At 52.8% G+C, this 16,832-nt stretch overlaps 1 protein-coding gene across 2 annotated transcripts in view; it reads right to left on the bottom strand.

Moving 5' to 3' along the window:
- CHKA (choline kinase alpha) overlaps nucleotides 1-12,950 on the bottom strand; it is a 33,718-nt gene extending 20,768 nt beyond the window's left edge. For both annotated transcript variants that reach the window (XM_064163103.1, XM_064163104.1), the window contains exons 1-2: nucleotides 12,429-12,950; nucleotides 4,802-4,913 (exon numbers count right to left, since the gene is read on the bottom strand). In XM_064163103.1, coding sequence (XP_064019173.1) covers nucleotides 4,802-4,913; nucleotides 12,429-12,715 — 399 coding nt within the window. In that variant the 5' untranslated portion in view covers nucleotides 12,716-12,950. The remainder of the gene's footprint in view (nucleotides 1-4,801; nucleotides 4,914-12,428) is intronic.
- Nucleotides 12,951-16,832: the final 3,882 nt, after the last annotated feature.

Genomic DNA, 16,832 nt, shown 5'->3' with positions numbered 1-16,832 from the left:
TTCAGATGCTGGTGCTACTTTAAGCTTCGTTTGGTGTCAAAAACAACAACAACAACAAAAACAAACAAACAAACAATGAAATCCAGTACTAAATTAAAAACAAAACAAAATGAAAAGCTGTAGAGAATGCTCCAACTTCAGAGATCTCATACTATACCGTGAATCGTGTCTGTCACCTGGAAACCAGAGTGCTCTAGGCACGATCGCATGGGCAAGCCTGCAGCAGAGAACACATGCATATACAACTAAAGTGGTACATTACCCAGCACACCCTTAACTCCACCCAACACAAACACATCCCCAAACAGCTGCTTTGCTTGCTTCCAAGCCTTCTTTTGCCAGTGCCAGGGAGTTTGGTTTGGAGTTACTCCATGCTACGAACAAGACGTGGACACCGACAACCACAGAGAGGACGTTTGAGGTCTGCGTTTGAGTTATCAACTCAGAACAAGAGAAAGGGATACAAGGGAAAAGGCAACAAGGCAGGTATGGATGAGGGGGGGTTTTAACCACACAACTGTGCCAAGCATTTTGTGTCTGCTCACGTAGAAATTCAAAAGACCAGAGAAGAACCTTAGGTGCCCTGGTTTAAGTTCGCCTCGTTTGTTAGTCGAGGGATTGGTTTGGCTGCTGCGAAGTTAACAGAGCCCCTCCAGGGAAATGAAGGCTTCAAGGTTCTTTTGCCATGTAGAAAAGGATGGGAATCTGTATAAAAGGATGGGAATCAATCCCCTCCAAGTTACTTTTTGATTGGTGAATTTCCCCCCCCCAAGAAGTTTCACCTCGATTGGAGCTTTTGTTGCTGCTACCTTGCCTTGAGGTTGCTCCAAATTGCAAGTGGATCTGCAGATCAAGTCCAAATCCTGGTGGAGAACCTTTTGTTGGTTGCTAACACAGCCAGCCAGCAGTTAAAAGACATTTCTATCATGAGGAGGTTTCACTTTTAGTGCTTCCCTTTAAATTTAGCAACTCAGCTGGAGCAAGAATAAGTGAAGCAGAGTAAAGACGTTTCCCCTTCCCTCCCCTCCTAGAACATAACTGCATTGTGCCTCAAACATTGGAGTTTTAATGTGGTTAGTACTTGAAACCTGTCACAAGCACAAATATTTAGCTTTCAAAGACAACAAAACCCAAAAGTTCTGCTCAAGGATACACTCCAGAGAAGTCCTTGATCATTAAACATCCCCTAACCATGGCCGAGCTCAGTTCATCTCCCCCCAAAACCCTCCCTCCCCAAAACAGTCATGCACACAAAAAGATTGGCTTAAAGGTATCAGCTATGACAGAAGGAGGCACAAAGCCTCCCCTGTGTGGCAGCTTCAGCCAACTGGCATGGGTTCTGTTGGATGAGTTTCATGTACTGACATTTGTGTCTTCCAAGAGGCTCAATAAGCAAACTGGGGCCATTTTCAAGCTGCAAAACAAAGTTCCTTTCAAAGGTGGCTCCAAGAATCCTGCTGCCAGAACCATGGGATCTCTCACATTCAGGATCAGGTAAGCTAAGTTTGTAATTCTAGAGGCAATTTTAACTTCCAGCCTGTCTTCTGCAAGACAGTTGGGTGCAGGCTGCAGCATTTCTAGGAGAGGAGTTAAGAGCAGCTGGTTTGGGCTTCAATAGGGGATAAAGTAGCCATGAGTTCAAACATGCTACAGAGCCTCCAAGTGTAGCCACTCATGGCCTCGGAGGGGGTTGAGCACTAAACTGTGGTGCCAGCCCCTAGGGTTGTTGAGCACTAAACTGTGGTGCCAGCCCCTAGGGTTGTTGAGCACTAAACTGTGGTGCCAGCCCCTAGGGTTGTTGAGCACTAAACTGTGGTGCCAGCCCCTAGGGTTGTTGAGCACTAAACTGTGGTGCCAGCCCCTAGGGATGCTGAGCACTAAACTGTGGTGCCAGCCCCTAGGGATGCTGAGCACTAAACTGTGGTGCCAGCCCCTAGGGATGCTGAGCACTACACTGTGGTGCCAGCCCCTAAGGATGCTGAGCACTACACTGTGGTGCCAGCCCCTAAGGATGCTGAGCACTACACTGTGGTGCCAGCCCCTAAGGTGTATGAGCACTAAAAACTGTGGTGCCAGCCTCTAAGTCTCAAAACTCAACTGACTCCAGCAACATCCCTCAATTTCTAAACAGGGTTTTAACCTTCAGCATCATCACTCAGAGATGCCCAAATGACTCCTCCTTACCAGGCTCTGTCATTCAGGTTCTGCTCCTTGGTTAACAATCCTAAAGGAAGGATGCTTTTAAATGCCCCAAGAAAAGAGTTTGCTTATCTTTTTAACTGGCATTTCAAAAGGTGGAGGGGTGGTGGGAGAGGAGAGGGTTGGAAGAGACAAATGTTTGTCAACAGACAACGAAATAAAGAGATCAATCTGTGAACCTCAATGCAATCTGAAAGCTTTACCTTGGGGCTTTTTCTCTGCTTACTTAACCTTTAGTCAACTGCACCAACAAGAGCAGTCATTGCCACTAGGGAAATAAAGCAAGTTAGACATCTCAAAAGATCCTTCAACACCCAGAGCAGAAAGGTTAGAAAGTTAACAACAGGCTTTCAAATTTGCAAACCAAATTAGTGCTGATTTTTACTTTCTTTTTAACTTTTCCTTGGTTTTTTTTTGTTTAGAGCCCAAAAATTTTCAATGTTGCTTTCTTCAACGGGTAAGGGCAGGGAAAAGGCAAGTTAAAAACCAGCCAAACCTTAAGGGAAGAGGAAGGAGTCTGCTTTTTCTTTGCAAGGTAGGAAACAGGCCTTGGGCCACAGAAGTTGGCAGTAGCCAGGTGGGGTTGGTGTGCCCAGGTGGGCAGCAGAGCCAATGGCATCCTGGGCTGGCTCAGGAGCAGTGTGGGCAGCAGGACAAGGGAGGTTCTTGTGCCCCTGTGCTCAGCACTGCTCAGGCCACCCCTAGAGTACTGTGCCCAATTCTGGGCTGCTGAATTGAAGAGAGATGTTGAGGTGCTGGAAGGTGTTGAGAGAAGGGCAGCAAGGCTGGGGAGGGGCCTGGAGCACAGCCCTGTGAGGAGAGGCTGAGGGAGCTGGGGGGGTGCAGCCTGCAGCAGAGGAGGCTCAGGGCAGAGCTCATTGCTGCCTGCAGCTGCCTGCAGGGAGGCTGTAGCCAGGTGGGGTTGGGCTCTGCTGCCAGGCAGCCAGCAGCAGAAGAAGGGGACACAGCCTGAAGCTGTGCCAGGGCAGGTCTAGGCTGGATGTTGTTAGGAAGTTCCTGGCAGAGAGAGTGATTGGCATTGGAATGGGCTGCCCAGGGAGGTGGTGGAGTGGCTGTGCCTGAAGGTGTTGAAGCCAAGCCTGGCTGGGGCACTTAGTGCCATGGTCTGGTTGGTTGGGCAGGGCTGGGTGCTAGGTTGGGCTGGCTGAGCTTGGAGCTCTCTTCCAACCTGCTTGGTTCTCTAAGTTCCAGCACTAGAGCAGTTTTGCAGCCCATGCTCCTGGCTCAAGCCATTTGCCTGTTACTAAGCCTAGGTTCCATTCAAGCTGCTCATTCAGTAGCACCCATGGTAGGAGAGTTTGAAAACCAAAATCTCTCACCACCTTTTTTCCCCACTTGGCTTTGGGCTTCTCTTAAAAGGAAAGGCTCTTGAAGCTTTACTTACTGAGCTTCTACATCTTCTCACCCCTTGAACTTTCTCAGCTGCACAGCCAAGCACTTCATGCCATTTCAGACCACTTTTACACATCTCTGGCAGTGTTTGCTGCCACAGGAAAGCAAATATCTCACATAGTTCAATCCTAGGAGGCTTGAAAGGCAGCAAAGCAACAGCATCCAATGGGATTTTTAACAGCAAGCTTGGTCAAGGCAGCAGGAGCAGGGCTGAAATTTCAGGAGGAGTCAAGCTCCTGGATCAGTTAACTCCAGGCCAAGTGGCAGAGGACTGGAAAACATCCAATTAATGGCTAATGAAAGCAGGATCTCTAAATCAAACAGAACCAACTGCCAGCACACCCAAAAGGTAATTTTAGTGAGCTGCCACTTCTCTTAAGGTTAAACAGTGATTATTTATTTCCAATATCATCAAGTGTCTGGCAGTGGTGGGGGAGGAGAAGATCTGCTGTGCTATGGGAGCAGCCTGCCAGCTTCACAGATCATCTCAACCAGGCATTGGTTTGAATGCTCACAACTGGAAGCAAACTTGCCAACCACTTTCTCTTAAGGTTTGACAGATTTCAGTGCTGTTTACATTTGACTAAGCAAATAAAGGAACATTAGGAGAGTCTGAGAGAGGTGAAGCTTCTGTGCCAGCTAGCAGGCATGTCACACGTTCAGGAGTGAAGATGGCTCTCACACTATTGATGTTTGTGCTTCCTTTGGATCCTAACGCTGCAGATCACATTTGCCAGCCACACAATTACCCAGGAGAGCTAAGAAAAGGCTTCAGCACTGCACCAGTTTGACAAAACCTTCCACTCTGATCTCTCAGGTTGATAAAATAAACACCCCCCACCCCCCCAAGATTAAATTAAAGCAGTTTAGTCTCTTGCAATCTTGCCAGTTATGCCAAAGTCCTACACGCTGTAGAGAAGCAAACTGTAAGCACTCTTGTGAGACACCACAGTCCAAACTTAACACCATCACCAAAACATTACTGCTCAGACAGCAAGTGAGCCTCCAGCCGAGCCACGCCGGGCAGCATCTGCGTGAAAGGGAGCATTAAGTCCTAGACAGCAACAAGCTCTGCTGCAGTCACTCTCAGCTCTCCCCCACCGTTGCAACGCTTCCCAAAGGATCAAGCAGAGATGAAGATCTCCAAAGCATGAAGCCCTCCCGCTCCCAAAGGCCCCATGGTACTCACCATCTGCAGGATGGCACCGTACAAGCGCAGCAGCACCTTCCGCGGCTCGTCTGCCACCGGCTCCAGGCTGTCGGGCAGAGAGCACTGGAACAGCATATTGCTGAGGCCACCTCTGCGGGAGAGAGCAGAGTTAGCAGCCACCTGCACAGGCACACTCAGTGCTGCAGAACCACCCAGTGGTTTGGCTTAGAGAATCGCAGAATCAGTCAGGGCTGGAAGGGAGAACAAGGAGCAGGCAGTGCCAACCCCCTGCCATGCCCAGGGACACCCTACCCTAGAGCAGGCTGCACACAGCCTCAGCCAGCCTGGCCTCAAACACCTCCAGCCATGGGGCCTCAACCACCTCCCTGGGCAACCCATTCCAGCCTCTCACCACTCTCCTGCTCAACAACTTCCTCCTCACCTCCAGCCTCACTCTCCTCACCTCCAACTTTGCTCCATTCCCCCCACTCCTGGCACTCCCTGAGAGCCTCAGAAGTCCCTCCCCAGCTTTTTTGGAGCCCCCTTCAGATCCTGGAAGGCCACAAGAAGGTCACCTGGGAGCCTCCTCTGCTCCAGCCTGCACAGCCCCAACTCTTTCAGGCTGTGCTCACAGCAGAGCTGCTGCAGCCTCTCAGCATCCTCCTGGCCCTGCTCTGGACACTCTCCAGCATCTCCACAGCCCTCTTGTCCCAGGGGCTCCAGAGCTGGATGCAGGACTCCAGGTGGGGTCTCAGCAGAGCACAGCAGAGGGGGAGAATCCCCTCCCTGGCCCTGCTGGCCACACTTCTGCTGCTGCAGCCCAGGCTCTGGTTGCTCTCTGGGCTGCAAGTGCACACTGCTGGCTCCTGCTGAGCTTCTCCTCCACCAGACAAGGAACTAAACATACTCTTCATCAAGAAGCTTTCCAGCATCCCTTCTGCAGTGCATTTTCCCTCCCCCTGCTTCAACTGTAAGAGGAAGCAGTACTTGAAACCTCTGCTTTACTTGCAAAACAGGAATGTAAATCAGCTCTACTTAAAAAAAAATCCCTTTTCTGTCTGCTCCTGAAGACCTTCCAAACCAGATACAACCCACATACAGCAGCCATCAGTGAAGGGATGAGGTAGCACCCATTTTAAGAGTCATTTTTTGCTACTGAACTCTAGAATGCAAGCCTCAGCACATCTTCCTTCACAATGTAATGCAGGGTTTGGTCACACTCAGTATTGAGTGCTCAGCCTGGAGAAGAGAAGGCTTCAGGGAGAACTTAGGGCTGCCTTTCAGCACATGAAGGGGCTGCAGGAGAGTTGGGTTGGGGAGGGACCTTGGAGAAGGACTGGGAGTGCCAGGACAAGGGAAAATGGCTTTGAGCTGGAAGAGTGAGAGTGGAAATTAGGAAGAGATTGTTGGCAGTGAGGGTGGGGAGATGCTGGCACAGGTTGCCCAGGGAGGTGGTGGAGCACAGAATCCCCCAATGTGATCAAAGATCACATTGGGGGATTCTGTGCTCCACCACCTCCCTGGAGGTGTTGAAGGCCAGGCTGGATGAGGCCTTGAGCAAGCTGTGCTGGTGGGAGGTGTCCCTGCCCATGGCAGTGGGTTGGAACTGGCTGATCTCTGAGCTCCCTTCCAACCTAAGGCATTCCATGAATCCATAGCCATAGGAGCTCTTGTGGTGGACAGAGTTGAGCATGAGGGGGCATAGAGCAGAGGTGCTGAGCAGTGATCATAGATCAGTTTCTGTGATGCACCACCTCCCTGGAGGTGTTCAAGGCCAGGCTGGATGAAGCCTTGAGCACTCTGGGCTGGTGGAAGATTGAAGATCATCTAGTTCCAAGGCCCCTGCCATGGGCAAAGCCCTTTCAGGTCACCCACTCCAACCATTCTATAGGCTCCAGACAGACCTCAGAGCAACCTTCCAGTAGCTGAAGGGGCTCCAGGAGAGATGGGAGAAGGGCTGAGAGTCCCAGGCTGAGGGGCAATGGCTTTGAGGTGGGGAAGGGGAGAGGGAAAAATTGTTGGCAGCGTGAGTGGTGAGACACTGGCACAGGTTGCTCAAGGAGGTTGTGATCCACAGCCTCCCTGGAAGTGTTCAAGACCATGCTGGATGAGACCTCAAGCAACCTTTGCTGGTGGGAGGTGTCCCTGCCCATGGCAGGAGGGGTTGGAGCTGGGTGAGCTTTAAAGGTCCCTTCCAACTCAACCCATTCTGTGAACGTTTCCTGGCAGCGAGCTTTGACTGCAGGAATCCACAGCAGATGCAGTGGTTAAAGGCAGTCCTCAGCCCTCATCTGTGACTCCTCTTGAGCAAATATTTTTTTCTGCGCTCTTTTACAGCACAGTAGGGAGTTAAAAGAAGAGTTTTTGAAGGCAAAGGATAGCAAAAAGCAGATTGACAACCTGTAGGTATTGGCCTAAAGAGCCAAAGCCATCGACTGGGAAGAAATCTCAAGAAAACAGGGTGAGAAAGCAGCTGCACCACATGCTCAGGGAAGGAAAGAAGAGAACCAGGTGGCTTGGCAGGCACCCAAGAAAGGATGTTTAGAGACAAGAGATCTGAGGGAACTTTGAATCATGAAGTCTAACAGGTAGAAAACGCAGCCAGATGGAAAGAGCATCAAAAGGAAGAGCAGAGGCAGAGAGTTCTGCAATCAGAACAGGGTTAGCTGCACCAACCACAGTTCTGCCTTAGTGCAACTCTGCTAGCAACATTTCCCACCACTGCTGAGCCTCTGGGGTGGAATTAAATAGAACCAAAGATACTGAAAGCTGCTTTACATGAAGCACTGGTCTGCAGCAGCACTTCTGTTCCTCCTTTAAACACGTGCAGAGAGGCACACAGCACACAAACACCCAGAGACTCTTACTGCTGCCCCTCCAGCCAAACAGGAGTGTCTCACTCAGGCTCAACTTCCTTCACCAGAAGTTTCACTATGGTTTTATGCACTTTCAAGCTTCAATAGTTACCTCTAATCAAGGAAACCCACACGGGAGCCAGATAAGAGGCATTGTTCTCTTCAAAGGTCAGCAGGCTCAGGAGCTGAAGGGCCAAAAGGGCAAATCTACCTCTTGCAAAGCCACCAGGCAGCCTGCTGCCACTGGTTAAAGGTAAACCCTTCTGAAAGGGTCACCTCTCTTCATAGAATCAGGCAGGCTGGAAGAGAGCTCCAAGCTCAGCCAGCCCAACCTAGCACCCAGCCCTGCCCAACCAGCTGGACCATGGCACTAAGTGCCCCAGCCAGGCTTGGCTTCAACACCTCCAGCCACAGCCACTCCACCACCTCCCTGGGCAGCCCATTCCAATGGCAGAGAGCTCTGTGCTCAGACCACAGCAGACAGATGTCCTGGTACCTTCACTTCTGATCAGGTGTGAATCCATTTCTTTGCTCTCAAACAAGGATTGGGTCCTTTCCCTCTAGGAGACCAAACACCTCACAGCTTCTCACGAGGAGGGATGCAGCCAAAAATCAGGCTGATGGAGAGGTTCCAGAGGACATCACAAAGGTGACTGCTGCACCTCCACTGTAGGGACAGGCTGGGAGAGAGCTGTCTTAGAGCTGCATTCCAGTGCCTGAAGGGGCCACAGGAGAGCTGGGAAGGGACTTTGGACAGGGGCTGGGAGTACCAGGATGAAGGACAAGGGCTTTGAGCTGGGAGAGAGAATAGAGAAGAGGAAGAAATTGTTGAGAGTGTGGGTGGGGAGAGACTGGCACAGGTTGCCCAGAGGGGTTGTGGATGCCTCCAGGCTAGATGAAGCCTGTGCTGGTGGAAGATCTAGTTCCAAGGCCCCTGCCATGGGCAAAGCCTAGATGACCTTTGAGGTCCCTTCCAACCCAACTCATTCTATGAGTACCTTGAGCAACCTGTGCTGGTGGGAGGTGGCCCTTCCCATGGCAGGGGGCTGGGACTGGGTGACCTTCAAGGTCCCTTCCAACCCAACTCATTCTATGAGTACCTTGAGCAACCTGTGCTGGTGGGAGGTGGCCCTGCCCATGATAGGGGGGTTGGAGCTGGATTGTCTTAAGGTCCCTTCCAACCCAAACCCCTCTGGGACTATGAAACTGCAATGCTGGCAGACACACTGGAGCATGCACACAAAGTGCTTGACTTCTGGGCAACCAGAACCCTCAAACCAACCTGATGCTGCCTTCTCCACAGGAAGGAGTTGTAAGAAGACCTTTGTCAAAACAAAAAGACATCTAGCCACCAGCATAGGCTTCAACATGCTTAAGTTTGAGCCCATCTGGAAACCATCAAACCACTCTGCAGCTGTGTCTGAAGGGGAGAGCCGCTGAGAAATGGAGGAACAACTGTGCTAAACCCAAGAGCTTTAGGAAATAAGAACCCAAATCAGCAGTAAAGCCTAAGGAGGATGAAAACAGAATCAAGCAAGTCAGATTACAGATAGATTATATCAGAGTGGTTCACTCTCTAGGAACTGGCTGCTAAAAATGACTACATAAACTTATGATGGTGATGAGTGAGGAGATCTAACAATAAAGATGCTACCTTCAGTGGATTTTGGGGAGCTGCTCAGCTTTAACAAAGCTTTTCTCAGAGCTCTGTCAACTTCCTGCTCTTTTAGGGGTAGATTAAACCTATGATGATGATGAGTGAAGAGATCTAACAATAAAGATGCTACCTGCAGTGGATTTTAGGGAGCTGCTCAGCTTTAACCAAGCTTTTCTCACACATTGATGGGCTTTGGTTATACTTTTATAGATCAGAGCTCTGTCAACTTCCTGCTCTTTTAGGGGTAGATTAAACCTATGATGATGATGAGTGAAGAGATCTAACAATAAAGATGCTACCTTCAGTGGATTTTGGGGAGCTGCTCAGCTTTAACAAAGCTTTTCTCAGAGCTCTGTCAACTTCCTGCTCTTTTAGGAGTAGATTAAACCTATGATGATGATGAGTGAAGAGATCTAACAATAAAGATGCTATCTGCAGTGGATTTTGGGGAGCTGCTCAGCTTTAACAAAGCTTTTCTCAGAGCTCTGTCAACTTCCTGCTCTTTTAGGGGTAGATTAAACCTATGATGATAAATGAGGAGATCTAACAATAAAGATGCTACCTTCAGTGGATTTTGGGGAGCTGCTCAGTTTTAACCAAGCTGTTCCCACACATTGATGAGCTTTGGTTATACTTTTATAGATCAGAGCTCTGTCAACTTCCTGCTCTTTTAGGGGTAGATTAAACCTATGATGATGATGAGTGAAGAGATCTAACAATAAAGATGCTACCTTAAGTGGATTTTAGGGAGCTGCTCAGTTTTAACCAATCTTTTCTCACACATTGATGGGCATTGGTTATACTTTCATAGATCAGAGCTCTGTCAACTTCCTGCTCTTTTAGGGGTAGATTAACTTATGATGATAAGTGAAGAGATCTAACAATAAAGATGCTACCTTCAGTGGATTTTGGGGAGCTGCTCAGCTTTAACAAAGCTTTTCTCAGAGCTCTGTCAACTTCCTGCTCTTTTAGGGGTAGATTAAAGCTATGATGATAAGTGAGGAGATCTAACAATAAAGATGCTACCTGCAGTGGATTTTGGGGAGCTGCTCAGTTTTAACCAAGCTGTTCCCACACATTGATGAGCTTTGATTATACGTTTATAGATCAGAGCTCTGTCAACTTCCTGCTCTTTTAGGGGTAGATTAACTTATGATGATAAGTGAAGAGATCTAACAATAAAGATGCTACCTTCAGTGGATTTTGGGGAGCTGCTCAGCTTTAACAAAGCTTTTCTCAGAGCTCTGTCAACTTCCTGCTCTTTTAGGGGTAGATTAAACCTATGATGATGATGAGTGAGGAGATCTAACAATAAAGATGCTACCTGCAGTGGATTTTGGGGAGCTGCTCAGCTTTAACCAAGCTTTTCTCACACATTGATGGGCTTTGGTTATACTTTCATAGATCAGAGCTCTGTCAACTTGCTGCTCTTTTAGGGGTAGATTAACTTATGATGATAAGTGAAGAGATCTAACAATAAAGATGCTACCTTCAGTGGATTTTGGGGAGCTGCTCAGCTTTAACAAAGCATTTCTCAGAGCTCTGTCAACTTCCTGCTCTTTTAGGGGTAGATTAAACCTATGATGAGTGAGGAGATCTAACAATAAAGATGCTACTTGCAGTGGATTTTAGGGAGCTGCTCAGTTTTAACCAAGCTGTTCCCACACATTGATGAGCTTTGGTTATACTTTTATAGATCAGAGCTCTGTCAACTTCCTGCTCTTTTAGGGGTAGATTAACTTATGATGATAAGTGAAGAGATCTAACAATAAAGATGCTACCTTCAGTGGATTTTGGGGAGCTGCTCAGCTTTAACAAAGCTTTTCTCAGAGCTCTGTCAACTTCCTGCTCTTTTAGGGGTAGATTAAAGCTATGATGATAAGTGAGGAGATCTAAAAATAAAGATGCTACCTGCAGTGGATTTTAGGGAGCTGCTCAGTTTTAACCAATCTTTTCTCACACATTGATGGGCTTTGGTTATACTTTTATAGATCAGAGCTTTGTCAACTTCCTGCTCTTTTAGGGGTAGATTAAACCTATGATGATGAGTGAGGAGATCTAACAATAAAGATGCTACCTTCAGTGGATTTTGGGGAGCTGCTCAGTTTTAACCAAGCTGTTCCCACATATTGATGAACTTTGGTTATACTTTTATAGATCAGAGCTCTGTCAACTTCCTGCTCTTTTAGGGGTGGATTTGCAGCTACTCTGTGCATCAACAGAAACAGAATCAGCAGGAAAGCAGACTCAGGGCTCAGGAGAAGCTGGCGATAGGGTGGCCATAGCACTCTGGGTCATAGTTTAATGGCCATGGTGGTATCAGGTTGGACTCCACGATCTCAGAGGGCTTCTCCAGCCCAATCATAGGATCATTTGAAACTCATGACCAGGTAGAGCGATCAGCCTAAAGAGCAGGCAAGTGAAAACGAAACCCTGAACTAACACCACTGTAATTAGCCCATAGGATTAATTGGAGGAGGAAGAAAGGAGGGGACTCGGGAATCGCGCAGAGGAGGCCAATGAGCTCACACACATTCCGCAGGGCTTCTCCAACATCCCCAGCGAACATATTTCGGCTTTCAAGGTGCTGACTCACAAGCACTTGTTACTATATATGCTCCGGGGTGACTCACATCGTCGATCCGCCTCATTTACCTGCTAACTCCTGACCTCAGACCGCACAGGGTCACGCCAAAAGGACACGGAAGGGAGCCCCGTAAGCTGGGTGCAGCGGTTTCTACCGGCTCCATCACCGCCACCGCCCCGGAGCGGGCCCCACCCCCGGCTCCGCCGCCGCAACAGCCCGCACCGCCGAGGCGGGGAAGTGGAAGAGCCTGCCGCAGCCAACCGAGAGCCTGCTGCCACCTCCCAGTCGCCGAGGCGGTGCCTCTCCAGCCGGCTTCCCCGCCCCGGCCGCCGGTGCGCGGAGCGAGGGCGGGTGCGCAGCGGCCGGCGGCGGCGCCGCTCCGCCCGGAGCAGCGGATTTCGGCGGCATTTAAACGACAGCAATAAAAAAATAGGAGAGTAGCAGAGGTGGGTCCCGACCGCCCGCACCACTTGTCTCAGGAAACGGCTCCCCGTCCCTCACGGAGCCACCGCCGTCGTGTCCCGTCCCCAGTTCCCCCCCCGCCCCGCCGCCCCCTTCGGCGCTGACCTGATGGGGTTGATGCGCAGCTGCTCTTCCCGCAGCCCTCGCCAGGCCCCGGGCAGAAACTCCTTACACCACAGATACGCCTTGCGCCGCGTCCGCGGATCGAGCGGCGGCTCCTCCTCAGGCGCCGGCGGCGGGGTGGCGGCGCCTCTGCCCGCCGCGACGGGGTCCTTCCCCTCGGGGTCGGCGTGAACTAGCGGCGAGGGCGGCTGCCCGGTGGCAGAGCTGCAGCCCAGGAGGAGCCCAAGCGGGGAAGGGTCGGACTCGCCGTTGCAGAACTTAGTCTTCATGGCGCGGCACGGGCGAGCGAGGGGGAGGGGGCGGCGGCGAGCAGGGGGCGGCTGTGTCGGGGACGTGGGACGGGCGGGGGCGACAGCTGGCGCGCTCTTCCCCTCGTGTGCGTGCGTCCGCCGTGCGCGTCAGCAGCGACTGAGCCTCACGCCCCCCCGGCGCCGCCTTTTATCGGCGGCGCGGCACGCGGGCCCGCTCGCCTCCCGCCGCTCCCCGCCGCCCGGATTGGCTGCTGCCGGCCGGCCCCGGGCCCGCTGCGGCGGAGCCAGGCTGAAGGGAGGGGGAGGGCGGCAGGCGGGACGGGCTGCCCGCGAGCGCAGGGGGCCGGGCTGCTGCCCGCAGCTCCATCCCATTGGCTGGTGCCTGGCAGCGCGCGGCGCGGGGGGCGGTGCGGAGCGCGCCGATTGGCTGCCCGCCGTTGTCCCGGTGACCGGCGCGCGCAGCTCGGGCGGGGGGGGGGGCGGGGGGCTCTCTGCCGGCCCCGCCCCGCTGCCCGCACCCCCTGCCCCCCGCTCAGCCCTGCCGAGCCCTCGGGCCCCGCTTCCTCTCCAGCCGGGCCCGGCCCCCTTGCCTCTGGCCCGGCCTGTCACACTACTTGGAGCTTCGTTTCTTCCTCACAACGAGCCCAGCCCCTGCCTCCGGCCTAGACCTGCAAATCTAGTGCAGGGTTCTGCACTTTGGCCACAACAACCCCAAGCAGCACTGCAGGCTGGGGCCAGGGTGGCTGAGAGCAGGCAGGCAGAGAGGGCCCTGGGGGTGCTGGCAGAGAGGAGCTGCAGAGGAGGCAGCAGTGCCCAGGTGGGCAGCAGAGCCAATGGCATCCTGGGCTGGCTCAGGAGCAGTGTGGGCAGCAGGACAAGGGAGGTTCTTGTGCCCCTGTGCTCAGCACTGCTCAGGCCACCCCTGGAGTGCTGTGTCCAGGTCTGGGCTGCTGAATTGAAGAGAGATGCTGAGGTGCTGGAAGGTGTTTGGAGAAGGGCAGCAAGGCTGGGGAGGGTCCTGGAGCAGAGCCCTGTGAGGAGAGGCTGAGGGAGCTGGGGGTGTGCAGCCTGCAGCAGAGGAGGCTCAGGGCAGAGCTCATTGCTGGCTGCAGCTGCCTGCAGGGAGGCTGTAGCCAGGTGGGGTTGGGCTCTGCTGCCAGGCAGCCAGCAGCAGAAGAAGGGGACACAGTCTGAAGCTGTGCCAGGGCAGGTCTAGGCTGGATGTTGTTAGGAAGTTGTTGTCAGAGAGAGTGATTGGCACTGGAATGGGCTGCCCAGGGAGCTGGTGGAGTGGCCGTGGCTGGAGGTGTTGAAGCCAAGCCTGGCTGGGGCACTTAGTGCCATGGTCTGGTTGGTTGGGCAGGGCTGGGTGCTAGGTTGGGCTGGCTGAGCTGGGAGGTCTCAGACTTTCAACCTGCCTGATTCTACGATTCAAAGCGGAGTGACCCCAGCTGGGCAGGGAGGGAGCAGCGCTGCCAGAAGCAGGTCAGCCGGCACCCGTCCCCTCCTGCACTGCAGCCATATCTGTGCTGAGGATCAATATTGGAGGCTGGGTGCTAGGTTGGACTGGATGAGCTTGAAGGTCTCTTCCAGCCTGCTTCGTTCTATTATACTATTCCATGATCTCCCTGGGCCCTTCTTCCCCTTTCCCCTGGCTTCTGCCTAAGCCGCGGCAGCCTCCGTGTGCCCCTCTGCGCCTGCTGCTCCCGGCCGCAGCCGCTTCAGCCTGAGCGGTGTTGAACGGGAGAGGTTCGGTGCCGTCGCAGCGAGGGCTTGGCCAGGGGCTGAGCGCGGCGGGCAGAGGAGCAGCTGCCCGCTTTGAGGCTGCGGTGGTTTAGCAGAGCCGTGCCAAAGCTTGCTAATGCCTTGGTGCGATTCCCTCCCGTGCCTTGCCGCGGAAACACGTGGGGAGCCTCTGTGCTGTCCGGAGCGGATTCCGGCAAGCCAGGGCCGTGTTTGTTTAAAGCTGCCTGCCGGGAAGTCACTGGGTTACCGTGTGAGAGGGCTGATTCATGCCCGCATGCCCGCAAAGGGACCTCGCTCCCTCTCTCTTGGCTCAGGAGAACAGCACACTCGCACAGAACGGGGGGCTGCAAGAGGGGAGGAGGTGGGAGGGGGAAAAGCCCAGGCCGTTTCCACAGGCGGTGCCCCAAAGTTGAGTTTCTTTGTTAGTGCTGGCGGCGAAAGACAATCTCCCGGTAAGGGAGACGTCAGCACCTGCCTTCCGGCCCCGGGCAGCGGCGGGGCAGGCAGCGCCGTGATGTCAGAGCCAGCTGGAGGCAGCCGCAGCTTCCCCCGGCCCTCCCGCGGCCAGGCGGCGAGCAGTCAAGGAATAAATCACCTTTAAGCGTTGGAATACCTTTGCACTCCGCTGATTTCCACCACCCGCTCCCCGCCTTTGGCTGTGTTCCCTTTGGCTGGGTGCCCTGGATCTTTCCCTGGGTGTCAGAGAAGCTTGCGTGCTCTCTTCAGATGGAGTTGCCATTGGTCTGGAGGTTGCTGTTGAAGCTGGGCTCTGAGGGGCACCCTGAGGTGCTCCTTCCCCTCTCCAAACTGTGTCACCACATAGGCTGTGAGGTGCTCCCTGGGATGCTCCTTTCCCTCCTCAAACTATGTCACCACATAGGCTGTGAGGTGCTCCCTGAGATGCTCCTTCCCCTCTCCAAACTGTATCATCACATGAGCTGTGAGGTGCTCCCTGAGATGCTCCTTCCCCTCCTCAAACTATGTCACCACATAGGCTGTGAGGTGCTCCCTGAGATGCTCCTTCCCCTCTCCAAACTGTATCATCACATGAGCTGTGAGGTGCTCCCTGAGGTGCTCTTTTCCCTCCCAACCTGTATCATCACATGAGCTGTGAGGTGCTCCCTGAGATGCTCCTTCCCCTCCTCAAACTATGTCACCACATAGGCTGTGAGGTGCTCTCTGAGATGCTCCTTCCCTTCCCCAAACTGTGTCACCACATAGGCTGTGAGGTGCTCTCTGAGGTGCTCCTTCCCCACTCCAAACTCTGTCACCACATAGGCTGTGAGGTGCTCTCTGAGGTGCTCCTTCCCCACTCCAAACTATGTCACCACATAGGCTGTGAGGTGCTCTCTGAGATGCTCCTTCCCCACTCCAAACTCTGTCACCACATAAGCTGTGAGGTGCTCTCTGAGGTGCTCCTCCCCAAACTATAGCATCACATGAGCTGTGGGGTGCTCCCTGAGGTGCTCTTTTCCCTCTCCAAACTATTTCCCCACATGGGTTGCTCCCTCATTCTCCCTGCACACTGCACCTCAGCACTCTCTGCTGCTGGAGATCACCCAAACACCCCAGGGATTGCCTGTGAAGTGGCAGGGAAAGCTCCAGAAGTGCCTTTGGAACTGCTTTGTACTGGCAAAACAGCTTCAGCACGACCAGAACTGCCATGGCTGAAGGATGCCAGAACCCAGTTTAGAGGAGCTGGTTGAGTTAGGGATGCCAAACTGGAATGGAGGAGATACAGCTTCCCTTCTCTCCTCTCTGTGCCTCAGCTCTACGACCCCATCCCACAGCAGCTGAGGATGCTGTGGGGGAGCTGCTGGAGGTAACAACACAGGGCTGTGCAGAAGCCCTTTGGCAAGTCCTTGCTGACATCACTGGTGTGGGGTAGCTGAGCAGCAAAAGCAGTGCTGCAGATGGAAAGTTCATTCTGCAGCACTCTGCTGCTGCCTTTCCCTCTGGGAAGAAGTGGTGCAAACAGCAGAAAGCAGCCACCTTGCAGCCTGACCCTTCTGCTTCCAACTGCTGCTTTGTCAGCCTGTGAATATCAGACCTTCCCCCCCCCCCCAATTAGAGTGATTCGATTTTGTTTACCCCTAGACTGCTGTTAGTGTGCAAAGAGAAGGCAGACAAGTGAGAGAAACAAGAGATTTGGTTTTGCTGGGTGGAGAGAATTCCATCCACTTCCAGTAGACAAGAGAACTTCAGCCTGTTGATCCTGGCTATGTGCTCAGGCAGAGCTTGGCTTCAAAACCTCAAACCATCTCTTTCAAAGCCTCAGAGAGTTTAGGAGGAGGTAGGGAAGTGATGGTTTGCTTTGTTTCATGCCTTTTGGCTTCTCACAGCCCCTTTCTGAGTGTCAGCCCTTTGCTAAGTTCCCTGGATCCACCAG

Source organism: Pogoniulus pusillus, chromosome 24, assembly GCF_015220805.1.
Source record: "Pogoniulus pusillus isolate bPogPus1 chromosome 24, bPogPus1.pri, whole genome shotgun sequence".
In the NCBI taxonomy this organism is placed as follows: domain Eukaryota; kingdom Metazoa; phylum Chordata; class Aves; order Piciformes; family Lybiidae; genus Pogoniulus; species Pogoniulus pusillus.
This window is presented reverse-complemented; position numbering and strand designations above follow the sequence as displayed.